We start from the raw sequence: 24,698 nt of genomic DNA, 5'->3' as shown, positions 1-24,698 counted from the left end.
GGAACAAATATCATAGCTCTTGGGCCACGTCCTATGTTAAGTGTCAGAAGTGACTGACAGTGAGCAACCTCTGGATATGTGACACTCCAGCAACAAGTGGCAGCGTTGGGCAATACACTCTGGTGTGTCGTGTGAGCGACTATCTCTCGCTACAAGATGGCTACCAGAGCCAACCAGCTGTTTCTATAAAATGGTACCCCTAAACCACAGAATCTTTTATCTCAAGAGTAAGGCAACAAAATTAGCTTTACTTAAGCAGATAAGTCAATAAAGGAGCACTGTGCATGAAATTTACAAAGGGAGGAATATTAACGGAGAATTTGACAATTTATATCATCATCTACGAAGATCACATGACAAATTCCTTGAAACTATATGGACGAGCAGAGAGATGTCCGACTATCTAATCAATAAATTAATGACAAATGTTTTTTACATGACCAAACACTTTCAACAGCCTATAAATGCAGAAGAACGGCTGGCTAGTTAAATATAGATGAAAGAGTTCTGATCTGCAGGAGGTGTACGGGGTGTATTGGTAGTGTCGCAGCCTAGTAATATGGATCATTGTTTGGTCCTGGGTTCAGGGCTGGCTGCTTCTTATATTTTAACTGGCTCAGCTGCAATCCTGTCACCAATTCTGTGTACTAAGTTTTATCTATATTGTTAACACTGCATCTCAAATTATATTTTTTAGGTCTTGCCAAATAAGTGTCAAGGCCAAGTATTTCAATTAATCTAAATAATCTGCATAAGTAAAGAATAAAAATGTTCTGATAAAAGTGAAAAGTTTTGTGAAATGATTTATTTAAAAGTAAGAAATAAGAAATAGAGAAATATCTGAAGGACGTCGCTTTCTGTACATGATTTTAACCATCATTCGAAGGCATGTAAAATGTTTCTCTGCTCTATTTTATTTCTTTTAGACAAACCATTTCACAAAATATTTGACCAATTTCTTTTACTTTTCTTTATTTTCAAGTTTTATTCACAAAGCATGATCTTGTTGACACCTCATTTGCCTTCCTAGTGTCTTCTGTTCCTGAAATTCCTCATACGGATTTGAAGGAAGCCTTTTTGACGGTTAAATATCACACCAAAGTATCTTTTTATGCTCAAAGTAGCTAGGCCTTGAAGAGATGAATTTTTTTGACACTTCATTTACATAGCTAGCAGCAGCAGCTGTTCATTAAATATTTCAATTTTACCTCAAATCAGCAGTTAAACTTTCCTTAATTACCCTGATTACTTTCAAGCAATTAATTATTTACTTGCAATACTAGACTGCACACTGGTCATTTTGAAATACCGTTTGCCCATTCCTCACTCTTTATTTAGCTATGAAAATTTGGACGAAAAATCACTGTGGAATTTATGGGGAGTATTGCTTCCGTTCCACTCAAATATTTGAGCAAAACATTTCAAGTGTTAATGATACAACAAAATACATCCTTTCTGTGTGCTGTCATTTCCAAAAAAAACCTTGTTTCGATATCTTGAACTGTTTATGAAATATGATGATTTTTACAACCACTTGATTCCCAATGAGCAGGAAATGATTTGGATGCGTATTAACAACCAATATCTCAAGAATGGAAACAGTTATCATTCCGTTCTCAACTTTAAATACAATTTTGATATGTTGGCTGCATTTCATATGAAATCATGTATGGTCTAAAATGAATTATATGCAATGTCTATGCATTGCGATTTTATCTCTGCAAACTCATAAAAAATTTCGTGCAGTCATTTACTTAGTTTCATACAGCACAGTAAGTATGACAAATAATGAAAATAAATTCAGTCCTTCATCAAATGAAGATATCAATCCATAAAGTGTGGAAGAATCAACTTTTTTTTACCACATAGTTTGCTTAAAATCCGATGATAAGTATCTCATAGCAGCCAGCACATCCGTTGCAGTGCTTTGCCAAGAAGACTCGTACCCGTCACTCTCACTGTCATGTGTCTGCAGCGACAAGGTTCAAACATGTCTGAATTTAAACGTCGCAAGCTGCAGCAGAGGACAGGCAGTGCCATGAATGTTACTCACCTAGGACACTTCCATAACTATATCTGAGGTAGTGTTTTGTCATTTGAAGCTGTTGCGCACTAACGGTCACTTCTGTCGCTTACATAGGATGCGATCTTTAAGTACTGTTTTAGAACCCATGTTCACTTGAATTTTTTGCTTCAAATGATCATTCCTGTCATATCCCTGAACACTGACCATTCCTCCTGGGACACCCTGTATAATTAACTGCGATGTATTACCAATACAATTCAGAAAAATGTAGTCTCAGTTTAGTGCACGTACAGTAGTACTTCATGCATGATCATCTTTACATATAGTGTTAGAGAACTACAGTTATGTACTGTATTAGCATAAGAAGCTATAGTAGCATCTGTAAATACTGTATGTTAGTTCAAACACACATGCAGCAGTGAAATGTTCAAAAAGCAGTTGCAGCCTTATCAACACAAGAAAAATCTCAATTTTCATGGCTACAGATATTAACAAAAATCTTGAAAGATTTAGTACAATAAGGATTGGTAAGGAACACACTACTCTCAGTATTTTTTTATAACAGAAATATGACTCATAAAATATTCTATTTGACTTCAGTTTCATAAATGACTACCAGCAACACCATGTTCTGTAATCCCTGCATGGTTGTAGTTAATTACTAGGAAAAGGAAGACCACGATTTGACATTCAGTCGTTACCTCACTATTAACCCTCTGGTGGGCATGCCGCGGCATACGCACCACAACACTTTTGATTGTCCACTGGCTGGTGCTAGTTGTCAGTTTCCATGGAATCTAGTATGCAGTCTTCATCCTACATGAAATGTGTGTAACCTTGTTTGAAACCAAACCTGGCCATTGTTCTGTTGCAACAGCACTGTCAACTTCAATTCTGTTTCTGCAGTGTGACTGCCACCACGCGCTTAGTCATGTAATTATTTGTTCAACATTATATGCATATTCTTGTTTAGAGTGTTATTTTTTTGTTTTATGGGTACACAATATTTATTTCCAGGGAAAGTGATATTATAGGGGATCCTGAAGAGATCCTATGAATTCTAGCGGAAATTTTGGAAGATGAGTTGACATGTGATGAACCTGAAATCGATTTTGATATGGAAGAGGAAATTATTGAAGCTGACAACCACAGTAGTGAATCCGAACAGTCACAGGAAGAAGATGACAGTGAAGAAACAGCAGCACATGATGTTATGAAAGGTAACTATACATTCTACACTCCTGGAAATTGAAATAAGAACACCGTGAATTCATTGTCCCAGGAAGGGGAAACTTTATTGACACATTCCTGGGGTCAGATACATCACATGATCACACTGACAGAACCACAGGCACATAGACACAGGCAACAGAGCATGCACAATGTCGGCACTAGTACAGTGTATATCCACCTTTCGCAGCAATGCAGGCTGCTATTCTCCCATGGAGACGATCGTAGAGATGCTGGATGTAGTCCTGTGGAACGGCTTGCCATGCCATTTCCACCTGGCGCCTCAGTTGGACCAGCGTTCGTGCTGGACGTGCAGACCGCGTGAGACGACGCTTCATCCAGTCCCAAACATGCTCAATGGGGGACAGATCCGGAGATCTTGCTGGCCAGGGTAGTTGACTTACACCTTCTAGAGCACGTTGGGTGGCACGGGATACATGCGGACGTGCATTGTCCTGTTGGAACAGCAAGTTCCCTTGCCGGTCTAGGAATGGTAGAACGATGGGTTCGATGACTGTTTGGATGTACCGTGCACTATTCAGTGTCCCCTCGACGATCACCAGTGGTGTACGGCCAGTGTAGGAGATCGCTCCCCACACCATGATGCCGGGTGTTGGCCCTGTGTGCCTCGGTCGTATGCAGTCCTGATTGTGGCGCTCACCTGCACGGCCTCAAACACGCATATGACCATCATTGGCACCAAGGCAGAAGCGACAAGAAGGAAATTTACCCTAAATTTCAGGCTAATAACACAAGGGAAAGCAAATCGACAACCAATGGCTTTCAGTACGATTTCTGTTTATCTTCAACTGTCACAAATATCTCTACGATGCATGATACAAATGAAATTGAAGTCGAAAGTGGGAAATCAGCAGTAAATTTAGACTATAGCAGAACCAAGGGAGGAGTGGATACTGTGGATCAGATGTGTGCATCATATACAACAGCCAGAATAACCAGGAGATTGTCGCTGGCCTTATTCTGTCAACATCTTGATATTGCAGGAATAAATTCGAACATCATCTTTAACCGCTACCCAGACAATAAAAAAACCTGTCGTGTAGTCTTATGAATGCTCATCTAGGACAAAGAGCAAAACTAATGAACCTTCCAAAAGATGTACAGATATTTCTTGAAAAATTCAGAAAAGGAGGCCCAGTTCCTGACAAACCTTAACCTGGAATATGTCACATATGTAGACGAAACAAAAATGCCGGGACGAAGACATCGTGCAGCAATTGCGGAAATGTCAACAAGAAGCATTCTCGTCAGAACGTTATGTGTTTATCTCGTGATGCTAATGACCAGCGGATGGAAGTTTGTTCTGTCTGAAGATGTTTATTTATGTAACATATTTTAATAGAGTTGGCTAATTTTTTTTCTTTTTCTTTTATCTGAAATAAATAATTAATGCAATGACATGCGGTTTCATTTCAGTTTTTACCCTTTGGTTTGCCTAAAATCAGTGTGAAGACATAATTGTGGTGTAAATGCCGGGGCGTGCCCACCAGAGTGTTAATGTCTGGGCCATCAAGACCAAGACAACTCACTTGACTGTGCACCAGTAATTTGACAGTTATTTCTTGCCTGGACAGCAATGATGACCTCACATATTAGCTCTTTTATCACTAAGCAAACCACAACTTCGGTAACTTCTGCTCAAGCTTTAATTCTATCTATTACAAACTGAGTACTGATTAAGTTTCTGTATGTTGTATCTCTGTCCTCAGCTCCGGTTGTCAAATGCTGAAATTCTGCATTTCTAATGTATAGCAACTATCTCATTGAACATTACTTGTTTTCGTAGTCTTCACAAACACTGCTATTGTCATCAATTTGGGCCACTCATTTGATTTGTCAGTATGACTACACCAAAACCAGCAGCAAACTGTAAAAATCAGTTGTACTTCCCTTGCAGTTAAGTCCTTACGAACTAACAAGCCTTGTGTTCAAACAGTTTATTGTTATGGTTTTTAACACTTTGGAACATTTCCCACTACAACACACAATTTATCTTAGAGAGTTAATTACCAAGACACGGAATTTACGAATGTGAAGGAAAATTACAGTAACGAAAAACTAAAAAGAAGCACCTATAAATATGTGGCACACGAAGTTTATATTTACACACTTCACTTATAGAGGGAATGAAAGGCAATGATTCAAAGCTGTGAAATTTAAGTTAGTTTAGTAAACATTGTAAACATGACTACAGCACTGATTGAGCACAATTTGTGCAATTCACTGAATTTAAGTAAGCTTCTGTTGCAGACTTGTGTGATGTTGGATGGCCCTTCTGAAGAATGGCCCAACATGTTCAACAACGAGGAGTCAGTCAGCTGTGTATTAACGAAAAGCAGAAAAGGTGCATGTATTCAATGGGCAAGTTCTGAATAGCAGCAGCATACTGATTTGCTCCCGAAACACTGTAATAGATGAGCACCCCATACTGATCACACAGTGCAACCAGCACAGATTTGGACCAATATTGCAGCTGAATCACATCGTCAGCCAGGAGCATCAGGAACTGTTTACTGGTAGATGGACTACAAGCAAAGACACCAATCACGAGGCTTCCTGTCACACATCATCGTCTTGCAGTGCACTTTCGATGATTAAACAAATTACATAACAGAAAGGGAAGGAAGAGCAGTGCATGTTGTGATTGATGATGAGAGCAGAGTCTGCTATAGTATTTGTAATGATTATTTATGAGTGCAATACTAGTAAATATACAAACAGAACAGAAAAAAACTGGCAACACCACGGAACAACAATGGAAGTGTGTATTTTGAACTGCTGTACATTAACAAATTTCTCTGAACAACGCTCAAAATAGTGTTTCAGAACTATCACCAGATATAATTCTTATAACATGCTTCTGTATTCTAAAATTATCATCCCAGTATGATGAATTTCCCAAAAATTTGATGGTGTAACTTATCAGTGGAATGAAAACAGAACAAACTAGTTTCTTTGTTTTTAAATCACTTACAGCTGGAATCACACATATAACAAATTGAGCTGAACTAAGGTTTTTCATTAACTCTAGGGCATGGGCTTTCTAATGAATGTAATCATATGTTTTGTTAAAATTCCTGCTGCTAGTTACTAGGAGGGGGGGGGGGGGCAGAGGGGGGGGGGGGAAGGGGGGAGCGATTTAAAATAAATAAATAAATAAATAAATAAAACTTTTTAAAACAACCTGTCCTATAGCCCTTACATAAGAAGTTCACTCCTAGAATATAAGTATTTTTCTGTCCTTACTGTTCTTAACATACTGCAACTCCAACATACTTTCTTGGGTTAATTTAGGTCTCTTTTTAATATGGAGTAAGCATTATCTTTGCTTATTGGATGGTCTTTGCATTGTAAACAAAAACATAGAATGTAAAGCACATGCCTCAGACTGAAATTCACATTAAGAATATGAAATGTTTGTGTGCCTTACAGATTTATTTAAAATGGGTGCACTGTTTTCACTCCAACAGTTTGTGCATTGCCCTGAAAAAGCCTAAAAACCAAAGCAAGACGGAGTGCTGTCCACTGAAACATGTAAACGCATGCATCTGTTTCAGCTTTTACCTACTCAGATATGGGAACACTAGCATGTTTTTGCCATCCACAAAACATACAGAGTGGCACTAAATATTCAAATATTCCTGTCCAGTGCAAGAGCTGATGAAATACTGATAACAAAAACATCAAATATGATTTGAAAAGTCAGCCATTTGAAGATGGGTATGATAGCTCAAAATCAGTTATGGGATTAAAGAAAGATCTTTTAAAAGTATTTGTAGAGTGGAAATCAATAATGGACTACATGTAAAAAATTATTTTTTAGTTAGACCTGAAAAATCAAGCTAATTGTCACTGCCAACAACCTGAAGAGCAAACTAAGCACTACAATTATTTCCCGTAGTGCAGATAAGGCCCGAAAGATAGCAGGATTGTTATGTGCTGGCCTACTGCTGAGGCTGAAATCAGGTTAAACGCCACAAAGCTTTGTAATCTTCTACAGCAGGTGACACAGATTTAGCACAGATTGAAAAATGTAAGAGGCTGGAAGAATGACAGAGCGTCAAGTACCTAAGGATCTTGTAAAACTTATGGAGAATGCAACACCTAACAATCCATTTGTGGTTACTATGCTCCAGCCTCAGGACTTTTTCGTTTTAAAAAAGTAGCCGACACACACAATAACACAACAAGAATAAATATTTCCAAATGTAGTTGAATTCAAGTGAAAAAAATTGCACCTGGTGTTGTCAAGACGAGAACAGTGTTTAACGAACTTGAAGACTGGAGCACCTACAAGATTTTCAAGGAAGGGGTTACCACTGACAAAATAAAGAATTTTATTTTAACATCACAACAATTTAAAAACAAATTGTCAGCTGAAGAGAAAAAGGATCTGCAAGAAATGCTGCTGTCTTTTAAAGTAGCTAACAGAACATTTTTCAAATAGTCAATCAATTAAAATTTCTTTGTCCTTCACAAAATTAAATGAAGGATCAAAAATAATTTAACCACAGGATAGTCTCTGCAAAAGATATCAATAAAATGATTATTATAAAAAAAACTTATGAACACTTGTGATTTCTTTCATCAGTATTTATCTTGTTTTTGCTGATACCTGTACAGCATTAAGCACGTTCTGTGTTTCTAAGAATAAAATATTTATTTTCAAAGGAAGGGAACTTCAAAAAAATCGCAATAGTTGTATGACTCTTGCTGTAGTGATAAATAAAAAATATTGTACCGGTTTTTTCATTAAAATAGTTTTGTCAATAAATAAATAAATAACTAAACAAATACTATGTAACTTGGAATCAGATTTTTTGGCACTTAGCCCATTATTGACTTTTACTCTACATTTGTCTTTGGTTGATTCTTCAACAATCCTTAATGGTCACATTGTTTGCAAGATACAGCATGGATAAAATAATATTCCTTTTTATTGAAAATTCAAGATCCGTAAATTAAAAGTAGTAAAACCATAAGACAAAATGGAACTAGTGAGATTCCAACATACCATAATGCGTAGCCCTTGGAACTGTGAAATTATAGTGGTCCTTCTGTTGCTTTGTGACAGATGGTTGGTCCATTTCCAAAGATCCTGAAACAGAAGTACTCGGTAACCAAAATAAACATGAAACCAAGGCCATGTTATGTATTCAAAACTATTAACGAATGTATGTCACAGGCCACAAAATAATTAATCACACTGAAGTGTAATATTGTCAGTTAAAATAAAAGATAAGATTTTCTTAACTTCTGGTTGCTTTGTGGACATAAATTTCATAACAACTGACTCCTTAGCAAGTAACACATATTTCTCTACAAAATCAGCCTTGATGCATCTGTACATACAACACTGCAATAATATACTTAAAACTGATGTAAGAGGAACAGCTTTCACCCGCATTAATTAAGAAACCATGAACAAACTATGAGGCACAAACAATAATCAAACAAACTGATTTCTTTTACTGAGTGTGAGGTAAAATGAAATAAAGAGAAAGAAGTCTGACAATAAAATTCAGTTATAAACATGAAAGTTTCATGTTGCACAACACAGTTAAGATAATATTTTTCAAGTGAGACAAAAACTTTTTTTTTTTTTTTGGGGGGGGGGGGGGGGCGATGGAGCAGGAAGTTGGTAGGTGTAAGTGCAGAGATTCAGAACATAACTATTATTATTTACTGAAATCTTTTTGTTTTTTACTTGGGATACAATATTTTAGAATTTGCAAATGAAAAACATACTCTTTTCTAATATTTCTGTAATTCCTCGATGATCTGCTTCAAGTTCATATTTAAATTTGAGAAGTTCCTGATCCAGTTTTCTCAAGTATCTTTCCACCAAGTCATGCATCTGGGTAGCCATTGCCACTTTTTCATCTGAAACAAGTATTTAAATAGAAAGAAATATTGATGATAAATACAAAGGACAAACTATAACTTATATTTGCATACCTGCAAAGTCCAGTGTTCTAATATAGTCTCGGCATATCAGCTGATATTCACGGTCTTTCTCATGTGCTTTCATTCTCCGCGCTGCGGCAAAGAAGAGCTTCACCCGTTTTTCAAGACTTTCAAGGTTATCTGAAAGAAATAAAACCAGCTTTCAATATTATGGCAGGCATTAGGCATCCTTTACAGTTTCAAATATAACTAAACCAATGGATAATAGTTTCTGTTAATATTATCCTAATACAGGAAATTGACTGCCCCTTGCTAATAGTCAATATAAATGTCAGTATTTAATTGAATTTTTCCTACATTATTGCATATAATTAAATTGTTTATAATTTATTCAGCTTGCTAAGAATGATGGTAAATTATTTTATAGGAAGGCCCTCCACAATTCACAGCAGTAGTAGAAGGACAGCTATAACAAAGTCAGGTAGTAGTAAGAATCAAATATATGTAGCTAAATCTTTTTTTCAAAAGCAATGAATCATTAATTTCCATTTCCAGATATTTTCATTTGCAGCTTATGTTATGACTACTGCCACTTTCAGTAAACAGTTATGTCAACAAGGTTACATATCTGAAGATTACATAAAAAAGTGACTCATTTCAACAGCAATCAGTCACAGTTCAATTAACAACAGGTTTTGACAGGCTGTTCTAGCAGCAGTACATGTAACACATCTCTAGTGGTCATTTAGTCTTAATGAAGCGGCTAATCTATACATTCACTTTATGTTTAACATCATTTGTATGTAACAATGGCTAATTTTTGTCATTTTAGTGGATTCCCAAACTAATTTGAAGTGGGGAGCGGGGGGGGGGGGGGGGGGGGGCATCTGGAGCATATTTTCTTTTAATCATCAATGGGCAACAAGATATCACCTGCTAAGTAGGGTGACTTCATGCTTCTGGCTGTTACTTCCTCAGTGGAGCTACAAGACTGTGCTCCCCTGCTTGAAATCCTTCACTCTCAGCTATAGTTCATCTGTATTGCTTCAAATAACATTATCAGGTCTTCTACTGATTAGACATGGTCAATATGGAATACTGTTTTCTGCATACTCTTGTGATATCTGCTATGACAGTCTACCTTCCAACATGCTAACTCCCACTTCTTGTTTTGAGTTTTGTAACATGTCATTTTTTGGTCTTGTATTATAATTTAAATACCAAATATCATAGTTTATAGATACTGCCAGAGCCAGTTCCTCTAAGATTATTGTGGGTGCCGCGAGCAGTGCTTTGAAAGATTACTTGACACAAATGCACTTTAAATACATATAATGTACTCAACTCTTGCAAAAGAACTCCTACAGTGTTGACAACTTGTGGCAGCTGTGGCTACTATAAGCAGAGGCCCAACATGGGCGTGCATCTAAGTACACTGTCGACACCAACTGGTGAAACGCAAGTAATCTCAACTAGAAGCACTCTTGAACCATTAGCAGTGAGGACATAAGATTTGGCTCCTCAGAACATCACATTCACATTCACCATACCACATCATAATATCTAGTAACAAACTTTGTTGAATTTTTCATTGCTTTCTGGACATTTCTGTAGCGCTTTTACCATTTGTGTGTGTGGATATTTCTGTTTCAGATCTGTGATTTCCATTTTCTTTCAGTTAAGTTGTTCTTGCTGCCACATATTGATTTAGCTTTAGTATTTTTTGCTTTGCTATAGCTACCTTCAACCCCCAGCCCCGTGTATGCTTGCCCCGCACTTAGCTGTGCCACAACTGCCATTGGCACCAATGCTCGATCTAACACAGCTTCTTTAGTTACAGGTGCTAAATAATGACCCAGCTTACTGAGATGATGAGGGCCTTCATTCAAATGCAGACAGCAGCCAGTGAGAATCACAATCAGATGCCACCACCTAGGCAGGGCCACTACTTAGGCAGCCATCATTACTCTCTCCATTTCACCTATCTGAGGAGGACAAAGAGGGCTGGATAGAGTACTTGGCCCAGTTTGAAGCTCATCTATCTGCACACCAAACACTAGGTACTGTTAAACAACCCCTTTTCTAATCAATGGCCAGAGTGTGAGTGTATACAACATGCTGCAAATTGGTCCCCATTCTGTGGCCAGATCTTATACAATACGAAGAATTAATTTATGCTTTGAATAGATACTATGATGAGGAAGTCCATATGGTGGTTGCTTGGTTTAACTTTTTTCAAACTAAAGAAGCAGTCAGGACAAAATTATAGAAAGTGAGTGACGGACTTACATGGGCTTACTAGGTAGTTTAACATTAAATATGAGTATGGCAAATATATTTTGACCTCATGATATGTGACACTATTACTCAGAATGTGGGTGATAATAGAATAAGGAAAAACACTCTCAAGTATCCCAACCCTGCTTTGCAGCAAGTTTTGCAAATTATTGACTATCAAGACTGTTGTGACAGTGTTGTAGATAGTTCTCAATCAAAATTTTCACTGTGACACCTAGCAATAGCACTGCACATCCACGTAAACATACCGCTTAAAAAGTCGAGCATACAGCAGCCCATGTGGCTCAGCATAGTCACCCACGTTAACAGCCAGGTTAGCAAGGTACTGGCATGAAGTCTTGCCCGCACTGCTCCTCAGTGCATAAGCATCACACATGCCTGTCACAAAACGCAACTTGTTTTTCATCTAGCAAGAACAGATATGTTCAAGAAGTATGCTTCCAGAAAAAGAAGGCTCCCTCTCCTACTATATGCCCACAGAAATCAAACTTTGTTGTACATGTTGTGTATTCTTAACAAAACAGTGCTTCTAGTGTGGATCAGAAATATGGTAGCTGTGCAATTCAAAAAATCAGTAACTTCTTCGGTTCATCACCACTCGAACAAACTCTTTGTAGACCTTGTGATACCTGGCCAAACTATTCAGTTGCAATTAGATATGGGTGTCACAGTTTCTTTGCTCAGTCACAATACTAATGATCTCCTTCGCAAGCCCAAGCTGTACAAATCACACACTATGCTTACAGCAAATGATTGACAAGACATTCCAGTGCTAAGTTCTTGCAGCTTTCCTGCTGTGTACCAGAATTTGCAAAAGACTGTATTCACAGAATAGTGCAAGTATATTTGGCCTTGATTTGTTTGGGTGCGTGTGGTAGAAAATGTGTTGTCAGTTACTCCCTTTGATTCAAAGGACAGTTTTGCTCACTTGTGTGCTGGATTCAAAGACTTGTTTGCAGTCAAATCTTCTCATTTCGTTGTGCATGTGACCATAAAAGATAGTGCACAGCCACACTTCTTCAGGGTTCACACTGTGCCACATGCGCTCCATGAACAGGTTGCTCAGGAACTTTCACAGTAGCAGGACAGTGGCGTTACGACACCATCACAGGCAGTTAGTAGGTATCTCTATTAGCACTGATCAAGAATCCTTCAGGCAAACTGGGTATTTGTGCAGACTTCAAGGCAACAGTGAACCCTCATACAGTGATCGATTCATTTCCTTTACCTCTACCTGATGAACTTATGGACCATTCGGGAGCTGATCGTTACTTCTCCACGACTGATTTATGTGATGCCTACTTCCAGATACCTTTAGATGAACAATCACAGCAAGTGTTTGTCATTAATACACAAGAGGACTCTTCAAATTCCTTTGTTTGCCTTTTGGAAGTGCATCTGCACCAGCAATTTTCCCATGCTATTTGGAAGAATTAACTGCATCTGTGCCTTCGTATACACATTATTTAGACGATATAGTGTATCAGGTGGCACAGCAGATGAGAACCTTAGTAATTTGTGCACCCTGTTCCAAGTCAGGCCTTAAATCCAACACAGACATACGTGTGTTCTTTAAAACAGAGACTGAGCAGTTGGGGCATGTAATTAATAATCAGTGTGTTCATCCAAAGCAGTCTCACTAGCAGGCCATTCGTGACATCAAACCTCCAAGGTATGTTACTGAATTACAGTCAGTGCTACAGAAGCTGACATATTACATCCACTTCATTCAGAATGCAGCTCAAATTGCGGCACTGTTGCACCACCTTCAACACAAGAATGTACCTTTTGTGTGGTTGCAGGAATGTGATATTGCTTTTTGATGCCTCAAAGAAGCTTTTCTCAGTGATCGTTGCCTAGTTCATTTTGTTCCTTCCAAACCTGTAGTCTTGGCCATGGATGCCTCTATGTACAGCAGTGATACTGTACTCTCGCACAGGATTGGTTCTGCTGACAGACCAATGGCCTTTACCTCCAAATTGCTAAACAGAGCTCAGAGCAACTATTTTCAAATGGAGAAAGAGGCTCCTGCTATTATCTATGGATACACTAAATTTCATCAGCATTTGTACAGAAGGAAGTTCTACTTGGTCACCAACAACAAGACTTCGCAGACACTTTTCAACACGGTCCCCAATTGCATTGCACAGGAATTGCAACACTTATCATTCGAAACATCTTGTTGCCACACTGACGCAAATGACTCTGACGCACTGAATCAGTTTCCATTAGATCACCTGAAGATTGCCCATGCCACAGTACTGGATACAGACTTGCAGATTCTGTTGCACTGTCTTCACTGGTTGGCCTCGGACCACGAAACATACTGTTAGCCCAGTAGTTCAAAAATACTTTGCACGTCGGCACGACTTGTCTGTGCTACAAGGTGTCACATTTCTATGCACTGAATCTGAACAATCATGTGTTGTGATTCAAAATGTTCTCCAGAGACATGCTCTTAGTTTGCTTCATCAGGGTCACTGGGCATAGTCTGCACCAAACTATTAGCTCATTTTCATTGCACATGGTTTGGCATGGACTCACAAATAGAGTAGATTAGGCTCAGAGCCATGCTCACACGACATACCAGGCAGCCCCTCCTCAACAGTCCTTTAATTAGCTGAAGCCTGACACACCTTGGCAATGCCTGCATTTGGATTTTGCTGGATGCTACTGGAACACTTGTTAGCCAATTGTCATCGATGCATATAGCAAGTTTCTTTTTGTGGTTCCCATGTGCTCTACAATAACACAGTGCACACATCAAGCTCTGCAATCCATAATTTTGCCTTCAGAGTTTACCAGAGTGGCTTGTGACTAATAATGGACCTCAATTTGTGACGCACTTTTTACACAGCAGATGGATAAACTACACACCCACCACACATGGGACTAAGCTTTGCTGCTATTCTTGTCATCCTACTGCTCCCAGCATCACAACAGCGCATGACTGGTGGTGTTGCTTCATGGACAGCACCACCACACCTTGCTCCAGTTGCTGCACCCACACCGGCAGCTAGCACCTGTCACTGGGAATGTGGCAACATCATAAAGTTGCTTGGCAATTGCACATTTTTGATACAGGGTCCAGGAGGATTGCAGCAATGGCATCCCAAGTCAATTTTGCAGCTGTAAATTGCATGATCCTGTCGCCAAGCAAGTAGCAGACGTCCACAGTTGTTGGTCCCCTCCACTCTGCAGCTAGCCAGGGGACCGTCACTCCTCTTCAAGACACATTTGCAGTTTGATCAGCAGAAGACCTTGTACCATCACTGGATGCAGGCGCATGTCCTCAGTCTCATTTCTCGGCTAGTGTCCTGGGTAGGTCTTAAGGCAAATGCCATGATGCAGACACGAGGTTGACTCCAGCCACAGCTTCCGCTCCTTTCTCCTCACCACTTCCTGCAGCCATACTCCCCCCTCCCCTCCCCTGCCTGCCAATGGTGCAAAGGTTCAGGAGGGGGGCGGGGGGTAGTAATGTAACTTATTGGTACTGCCGGAGCTGGTGCCTCAACGATTCTTGCGGGTGCAGGGAGCAGCACATCGAACATCACCACCAAAGACCTATCTCCAACCCGCCAACCAATGAAGACTACCAGGACAGTGTTATAAGTGACAGAAACCTGGGCACCAGTCAGCTAGTTCAATATTGCTTCTAGCCAAGATTATCTGTGTGCCACTAGTTGGTGTCAAATGTTAACCGAGTTCTTGATTGCTAGCTCTACCATCAAACATTCAGTGTACTTAGATGCATGCCAATGTCGGGCCTCTGTTTATAGCTAGCCACAGCTGCCCCAAATTGTCAACAGTGAGGCAGTTCTTTTGCACAAACCGAGTAAATTATATTTATTTAAAGTGCACTTGCGTCAACTAATCTTTTGCTTGCCTTTTATGATTCCTTAGGCGACAAATCCTGTGGCCACCTTCCACCCATTTATCATTAGCAGCAAGGACGTAACATTTGGCTCCTTGGAACATAATAGTTACTGGTTCACATCATAACAAGGATAGAAACTGTTTTATTTGCTGCTACAATTCCTTACTGATGTCTTCATTTTCATTCTAATTCAAGGCAACACCTAGATTGCTTGGTATATCTTATGAACTCTGAATAAAGTTGCTACCCACTGTGAAACTATTTCTGACACTTTTGGGACTATACAACAGTGGAAGCCTCCACGTATACATGGCTTACCTTGCAGTGAATCTCTGGGCTTACACAGAGACCCAGCAGGCTTTGTGTGTGAAATCACCAACCAGGAAAAATACCTGTGGTTTAGGCAAGCAGTTTGGACATGAAGACAAGAAATACTTCTTACTTTTGGCACATTTATTTGAATTAGCAAACTGGCACTCAAGATCATGGAATATGTGAAATACAGGTAGCATATTCGCAACTGCAAATATGAACAACCATCAGCTGTAGAGTGGAATGACGACAATGAAAATTTGTGCCAGCCCAGGACTCAAACCCGAATTTCCTGCTTATCGTGAGCAGTCACCTTACCATTTGGTTATCCGTGCATGACTCATGGCCAGACCTAAACTTCCGTATGTCATCAACCACACATCTACGACCTGTGCTCATACATCTGATATGTACATTCCCATACAGGTGAGACATTTTACTTGGAAATAACTAGCCTCGTGTCGGCGGATAAATACATATTGCAGTGCCTGTGTTATTCTCAATTATGATGCATCATAATGGAATTGCATCTTAATTCATAAAAACACAGGAACTGCAATATTGTATCATATTATGGAATACAGGCTAGGTACTGATGAATACTGATGACATAAAGGGGATTTTCACATCACATAGTGGCAAGACTAGTCATCATACATCCATGGCAGCAATACAACGAACCCTCAACATCCACAGAAACGTACTGTGACACAGTTCAGACTAAACTGTGACAGGACATCACAGAAATATGATATGCATGGTAAGCCACTATGGAGCAACTTAGAGTGCCTTCAAAGGTCCATGAAGACAGTGGTCTATGGTATAATGGTTCTGACTGTGCATTTTGTGCATACTCAAATACTAGCAAATCAAGATAGCACATCAAACCCATTTGGATGACATTAGTTGTAGCCAGATAACTGACAGATCAGATGTCAGTTACAGTTTGTTGGAGGAGGTTTAGGAAGTAAATGTCATTTACAATGTGATTTCATGACTCTGAAGAAGATTCCAGGAGAGAGATTAATCAGCAGTATGCTACAGCAGAGACCCAGGATAGTTTTCTTGCTTAATTACCCAAATATATCTATCAGGCCAACACATGACCTGCCCATCTAGAGATTTTGCGTCTTGCACACTGTGAGCGAGCTCAGGAACAGTGGGGTAGTGTCCTGTACACAAAAAGAGTTGAGGTTTACCTATGCACGTGATTCCTATCATCTGCCCTTTTGGTTCACTCTGGAACACTTTACAACACTATCAATGTTGTGGGAAAGAAGGACTCTTTTGTGTTACATATGGACAGCTGGGGGGGGGGGGGGGGGCTGAGGGGGAAGCTAGTACCTGCAACATGAAAAAGGGGTCAGAGCCAGACTGGTGTCAAACTGACCTTGCACAGAACACTAGGTTGAAGGAATGCAACCCTAACATTGCCTCCATGGATCTTTGGTGAGCTCAAAGGGGCACTTTAGCATCAATGGCAGACATTACTGCAAACCAATCTGGACACCTGTTCCACAACATGGGGCACAATTATATATCCTGAGTTGCTATGCAAGTATATCACACTCTGCACTGATGCCACAAATTTTGTGCATGCTTTATGTTAATTAGAAAATCAACAAATGTCAAATTTTATAGTACCTTTGAACTTGTTACACTGGTATCTAGTATTGTGGTAATAAAATATTTGTATTCCTGACTTATTTTTTTGTTTAATATCTGCCTTTGCATTCAAAATCCCAAAGTAACAGTAGCCATGGTTGTGGGATCAATGACAGAAAATGGATTTGCACAAAAAGTGATTAAAATTTTTCCTGTATTCTGGCACATAACTGCAAGAATAGCTAGAAAGTAGGAACTTAACAGATTATGTAAGTAGAATAAAACTGATTCCCTCTTCAAGCTACACTGTTATAAATGAAACATAAATATATCATAGATGTTGAAAATCTGTAGTGGAGGTGGTAGTAGCAGCAGTACTGCAAAACAGGGACACTTTGTGCTTACTGGGGTAACTTTGCTCCAACTTTGAAACAAGATCCAATCCTGTCTAGAATATACTCTTAATAAACATTTCAAAACAGTTTCAGTTCTGTCCAACAGCTGACAGCTTCTGCTAGTGCATACATTTCAGTTATTCTGCTGCTTGCTATCTTGGTTATTTCCCGTTAATCAAACATGTACTACCATATTTTTGAAATAATTTTTGTCTACAGAAAGCAATATTTTGCTGCCAGGAAACTACTTAACAGGAGACAAATGTCATTCATGTATGTGTGGAAATTAGTTATCAAACCATACTCACAAAATTATAATTGACAGATTATTTATCACTGCAAGGTCATAAGCAGCCATGAAGATCATTTTCTGGGAAAACTGGTGCAACTTTCCACCACAGACAAAGTGGATAAAGTAGCTCCACACTATTTTCATTACTTTGTTTTAGACCTCATTCAACTTGGGATGAGTCTTCTTACACCGAAACATGATTGCTGTTAAGAGAATAATGCTGTTATAGTACGGTACAAGTGGCAATGAAAGCTAGGACCTTGCCGATATGCAGATACAGCACTGAAAATCTGAAAGAATTCCCGGAATCCATAAAAAATGGAACACTTGCTTCATACATCATAAAATGGTTCTCAACTAGTGCTAGTTACTAGTAAACAATGTAAGAAGGAAAAAATCCAGACTGTGCTTGATTATTCTAGGAATGAACATCTATTAGAAGAAGAAATTAGTGATGAAAGTTCAGATGAAGACTGGGAATCATAAGGACGAAATCAAATGGGAATGTTAGCAGCATCTACAGAGAATAGAGAGGCTCTAACAAAACTGTAAACAAACTGAAACCAATCAGCAAGCAGAATGGTGTGTTCATGGTTATACAGTATGTCAATAAACTTAACTCAGGTGTTTTTGAAAGTTTTAATGCATACTGTATAGTGCAACCATAAATACCATGATGCCATCTCTTGATAACCAGAAATGGCCTGTGAACAAAGATATATTTCTTCACAAATGGGAGGATATATTTGAAGGTACAAACCCCTCGTAACGCTTAAATGAAAGGGACATTTTCTCAGTGCCAGAACTGTTCGATGATAATGAGTCTAAACAAAATGTGTTCCTGGTGTAGTCTCTGACATACCAGCAAACCTAATGAAACATTGCCCTTTTCTTTGATAATAAAATGACACTTAACTTTTTCATGCTGGTTAAGTTTTTACATCTTAAATAAAATAACTGTACTACACTGAATTTTTATTATTTTTGTCCCGTTAATATAAAAAAATATATAAATGATGGTTAACTATGGTCTTATGACGTAACACAAAATTTTTAAGGAGCGTGGTGGTGGTGGTGGTGGTGGTGGTGGTGGTGGTAGTAGTAGTAGTAGTAGTAGTAGTAGTAGCAGCAGTAGTGTTCCAGGTAAATAGAGCAGATTATTACAGGGTTCAAAATACATGCCAAAATCGGAAGGCTCCTACTGAGCACCTATCAAATTGGCAAACTATGTTTACTTATGCTCTATGGTTGGATACCATCAAGAGCTATCTGCTGCAGGTAAGACCAACCTGGCAATAAAGCTTACTATTGGCTGCAGTGTTGTGGTGTAAGTCTAACTACAAGGATAAGCACAGTCTGGTGACCAATATCATGGCAAATATGCTGCACTATAGACAAATTTCTTTTCCTCTGGTATATTCCTGACTTATTTTCCTTTTGATCAGAGATAAATGAAGTCGCATAAGGTATTTTAACACCTTAGAACAAACTAAATTATAAGTGAGACTAACAAGGGATTGGTGCAATTTGACAGGTGGAAACCTGCCCTAAACTTTATTACGTAGGACAAATTCACCGAAAGAAACATAGTGACACAATTTTAACAACTGAGACAGACTGCAAGGATTTTTTTAAAAATTGTTAAAGTTACTCTTTTTTTTTTTTTGCATGCTGAACTACTTATACTTGCAGTTCGTACAGGCCTTCCTGCCTAGCATGTGACTCAGCGAGTGAGCAGAAGCAATCATGACAAGAGAAAACATTTTCACATTATGTGGGAATTTAAGCACTGAAATCATATCAAAAGTATTATTTATAACAATGTTTTTGAATTACTTCAATCTAACAGTGAAACATTTGCAGCAGTAACTCTCCCAAATGTATGTAGTGAGAATAAAACTGGTGGCAGGTTTTGATATCACATGACATATATTTCCCATAATTTCAATAGGTAATTTCACTTGTTGAAATAGAACAGTACACACAAGTACATCATGTTATAAAAGTTCGTGTAGTACAGCTCATTATATATATATATATTTTAAATTTTGTACTTTTTACTAATGATGAAACTGTTTGTCATTTATTCTTTACTGTCAAACTCGCATACCTTAACAAAATAATTGATGCGTTTATTGGAACTTCACAGTTATTACCAGTTTTATTTCAACAAAATTTGTATGGAGTGAGAAATGGCGCTGGCCGTTCTTCTTCATATTGTGCTGCATACCAGGCATACAAGTTCAAGTTTGCAAAACGAGAGTATGGAAACTGATAATACACAAATGACTAAATAATATAGTTCACATGAAAAATCTGAAATGACAATGGTCTATTGAAAAATACATTACCGAAAGGTCTTACTTTCCATCGAAGTTCCTGTATGCAGATATAAAGGTGTCAAAATAGTATCTCATTGATGCTTATCATCTACTGTTATTCAATATGAAAATGTCATAACAATCAGCTGTTGCATTCTTTTTTCTGCGCGAAAGGGAGAATCTGACTGTGTAGCAGTCACTGGAATAACCGCAAGCTTCACCTTCCTGTCAGTTACGAAATTTTCAACCGTATCACCTAAAACGGCAACTCTTCTATACGTCAACTTAAAATAAACTTCATAATTTTACAACATCCTATTTGTACGATTTCTTCAATCTGCTTAACCATCACTAGGAAACCCAGAAATAACCAATGTGCATTTTGCTTGTGAATTTTTGTATAATTCTTTCTTCCGCTCATACAATTCACCTTCTGATCCTACAAAATGGAACTGGCTTTTTACATGGATTAAATTAGGCAGCTTTTCCCATTTTTAACTAAAAATTTACAGGCTTTTCCTTGTCACTGAAAGTTATTTGTAGTATGGTACATCATTTCTTTGCACTTGGAAAGTAATCCTGGGGCGTTTGCTTATTGGCACGACCATAAATCGCTCGAGAAGGAGGAGCATCTAACGTCCCGTCAACAACAAGTTCTTTGGAGATGGAGCATGAGCTCAGAATAGGGAAGGATGGAGAAGTAAAGTGGCTGTGACCTTCCAAAAGAACTATCCCAGCATTTGCCTTAAGTAAAGTAGGGAACTTGTGGAAAACATAAATCAGAGTAGTCGGATGTTGGACCATCGTCCTCCAAATATGAGTCCAGTGTGCTGACCACTGCGCTACACTGCTCAGTTATTATCGCTTGTACCACAATTCCCAGTTACTATTGAAAAGTCATCATCATTTGAATGAGCACGCATGAAATTAAGCAGCAAATCACAGTTTTTACATTACATCTTGGTAAGGCTATGGATGAAATAAGGGATTTCAGATTAGTATGAAACTCCGGGACCTGCACAAAGCCAGTTTCTGTGAACAGGAATATAATACGGAAACACAATGAACATTAATTTAGTTTTTTCTTCACTGTTAGCACTTGATGTTACCACAAAAGGAACTGGTTTGTTTCTGAATACCAAATGAGTTGCAGAGTCCAGTGAATCGTATCTGTGAACAGTTGTCCCAGAGAAACTAAAACTGAAGATCACTTTACAAATTACGGTTAGGATGTGTCATGGTATCTGCTGATGCTCCATCAATGGAAGCCATAAGCCAATTGTGTTGCACATGAGCAGACTTGTGTCTTGAAGGAGTGAAGTGAGGAGCTGCTTTGGCCTCCTCCAAGTACTCAGAATTTAGAGTTTTCACTTTCAAAGATTACATTATTATTCTAGGATAAAATTTTGTTTTTATGGGAGCTCTAAGTCAGAAAGTGTTTGCACTGTGTTTTGTTGTAGTTAAACAACAATCTGTTATTTGTAAGCCATGAGACGATGTTACCTACAAACACACTTTGTAAATCATTCATATTATATTTCTTGTTTTTCAACTAGAAAAAAAGCAATCCTCTGACATGCTTACTAGCAAGTCAGTGATATATATTATAAAAAGCAGTGGACCCAGAACACACACCTGTGGCAAACCCCATCCCCACCTAACAGTGTCCCAATAAGATTCAAACTTGTCCTCTGTTTGTTGGCATTGGAGGACTCGTTTCTGCTTGTTATATGTTATATTTGACAGCAACAACTGGTGTACCATTTTCCTTTTTGTAATGTTTCAAATTGTGTTCAAAAGTACAGATATAGTACACATCCCCATAATCAAATGTTTTTGTCAAAGAAAAGATGATATTTACTGTCTTCTACTTATCATTTAGTCCTACATGCATCTGAGACATAAAACAATACATTCCATATTTTGTTGATGCCCTTTTCTGAAAGCCAAACAGTGACAGTGACTCTGAAACCAAAATATGTGTACTGAAAGGTGTTATTACTCTCTCTCTTCTACATTGCCTTCTCAAAAATACTGACAGGAAGAAAATTAGCTTTTAATTGTCTGCATGAAATCTTTATTCCATTATATGAAGTTGTTCTACTAATTAGTGTTTTCATATCCCTGGAAAATGATTGCCCCTGAAAGATACATTGCACAGATGGAAATACAACATCAATGTAGAGTGCACTGACTTTCACAAGCCTGTTTGGTATTTCATCATGTCCACGAGTCTAGCTTTCAGTGATTTAATAATTGATCAACTTCCTCAATTTGAATTAAGAAGGTCAGCCTTTAAAACTTTTCCTTCTACTAACAAAATTTTTTATTTGACTCCACAGCAACTGACAAAGTAGTTACCAAATATTTAATACAATGGTGGCTGGTCACTATCAGCTCCACTCTATCATAGGAAATGTGTAGTATGTTAAGGGATCTTCCCCTTGATAATTCTTTTATAACTACAACACAATTTTGTTTCTAGATCTCCCTATTCTTCTGGCATAAGATATTGTTTTATTCTATCTGATGACATTCTTCAGCACTGAGACATTGTCTGTAGTGAAATTCTGTAACTGGGGCACGACTGTCCTTAGCATTATGATATTGCTCTTGTTTTCTCATACACAAAATTCATATGCAATTAATTATCTAAAATGGTTGCTTATTAGCAATTAATTTGTTTGTAATTTCTTTCCTGGAAAAAAGTTATGAATGAAAAGGATTTGGTCTGCAGAAATACAAAAATGGGAGGAAATGGACCTCCCTCCCATAGAGTATGGATTTGGTATCAAGTGACCTTCATTGTTTCCAGAGATGACAGAATGGTTTAGAGGAGAATGTTTCACTTCACATGAGTTATCACAGATCACCATATAACATACCTCAACTGACAGACAGAAGATAAAAAGAAAGTTGGTACACGCCTATGACAAATGTCGCACTCACATTGGTGATTACGTCGAAAAATATCCATTATATGTATGCACTAGCTCTAACACAAACACTTTTTGAACACACAATGCCAGACCTGCATTTTGGCAGGTAGACTGGTGTGAGGGATTGTGTCAAGTGAGGTGGGTAAAGGTAGAAACAGGTGGGAAGTGGAAGGAGGGGCTGGGTAAGAGTATCTGATGGCTTGGCCTGAAGGAGACAGCAGGTGTGCAGGATAGGAAAGAAGAAGTGGTAGCGGGTGCATGGGATAGGAATGCAACAAACAGGCACCAGGGCTGGTGAGTTTGTGGATGATGATGATGATGATGATGATGATGATGATGATGTGGAGGAGTGGATTGGAAGAGTGTGACACAACAGAAGAAGAGAATGCTTGGTTGAGGGTGTGGGTGTGGTGGGTTAGTAGAGACTGAAGTCAGGAGGATTATGGTGAAGGTCTTACAAAGGCTTTCACAGAAAGGACCACCCCCAAGAAGCAGCTGCAAAGGAACCTCCTTTATCACTCAGTATCATCCTAGACAGCAGTAACTGAACCACGTCCTTTGCATGCACTTTGACTATTGACCATCATGCCCATAAATGAGAGACGTACTACTCATGATCTTTCCCAAACCTCCTAAATGGGTATTCTGCTACCCACCCAAACTAAACAACATCTTGGTCCGCTCCTGTGCCACTTCCACACCCACTCCTAACCTCTCGCCACCAAGGGTCCTATCGCTGTGAAAGACCCATCACGTACATCCTGCTCTGGTCCAGCCACAGGCTTGCCCATCTCATCAGATGCAAGGACAACTGTGAAAGCAGCCATGTCACATACAAGCCCTGTTGCAATATCTGCACAGTATTTTATATGGGCATGACCACCAACCAACTGTCCACCAGAACGAATGGCCACCACCAAATTGTGGCCAAGAGCAGAATTAAACACCCAGTGGCAGTACATGTTGCCGAACTTAACCAATCATTCAGATACTTCACCCCAGCACCAGCTTTTCTGAACTACACAGATGGGAGTTATCCTTGCAATGCATTCTTTGCTCTCATAATCCTTTTGGGCTTAATGTCCCTCTAACCAACAGTATCTCCGCGTGTACTCTGGCTTGTTAAACAATTCATCCGAAAGCTAGCAAAGTTTTCATTCTTGATGACTCAAGGCTTCTACTACTCAGTGAGCTGCCTCCTTTACTCCTAATTCCATGAACTATTTCATGTTCTATTGAACTGTACATGTCATTATGAGGAGTACATGTTATCCTAAAATGGGACAGATACAGTTCACCCACTCACAGTTCAAATATTGAGGATTATTTTGGTGTTATGGCACTCAACTGCTTGCTGAATATGAACATGAACATTTATTGAGCCAAACAAACAAGTTTTTCTTCTTTGAGAATATCTGGTCATGCCAATGTTTAGGGTTGTAATCAAGAATCCACCTCCATGCCAGACACGCACA

The 24,698-nt window shown here is 38.7% G+C and overlaps 1 protein-coding gene across 2 annotated transcripts in view; it reads right to left on the bottom strand.

The window, feature by feature from the left end:
* The window catches only part of LOC126184632 (inhibitor of growth protein 3), a 172,336-nt gene that overhangs the window by 27,564 nt on the left and 120,074 nt on the right, over positions 1 to 24,698 (bottom strand). For both annotated transcript variants that reach the window (XM_049927103.1, XM_049927104.1), the window contains 3 exons: positions 9,236 to 9,364; positions 9,026 to 9,160; positions 8,292 to 8,375 (listed from right to left, as the gene is read on the bottom strand). In XM_049927103.1, the coding sequence (XP_049783060.1) occupies positions 8,292 to 8,375; positions 9,026 to 9,160; positions 9,236 to 9,364 (348 nt within the window). The remainder of the gene's footprint in view (positions 1 to 8,291; positions 8,376 to 9,025; positions 9,161 to 9,235; positions 9,365 to 24,698) is intronic.

The sequence above is a fragment of the Schistocerca cancellata genome, chromosome 4 (genome assembly GCF_023864275.1).
Source record: "Schistocerca cancellata isolate TAMUIC-IGC-003103 chromosome 4, iqSchCanc2.1, whole genome shotgun sequence".
NCBI classification, from domain to species: Eukaryota; Metazoa; Arthropoda; class Insecta; order Orthoptera; family Acrididae; genus Schistocerca; species Schistocerca cancellata.
The sequence above is the reverse complement of the archived record's forward strand: the minus strand, read 5'-3'. Positions and strand labels throughout refer to the sequence as shown.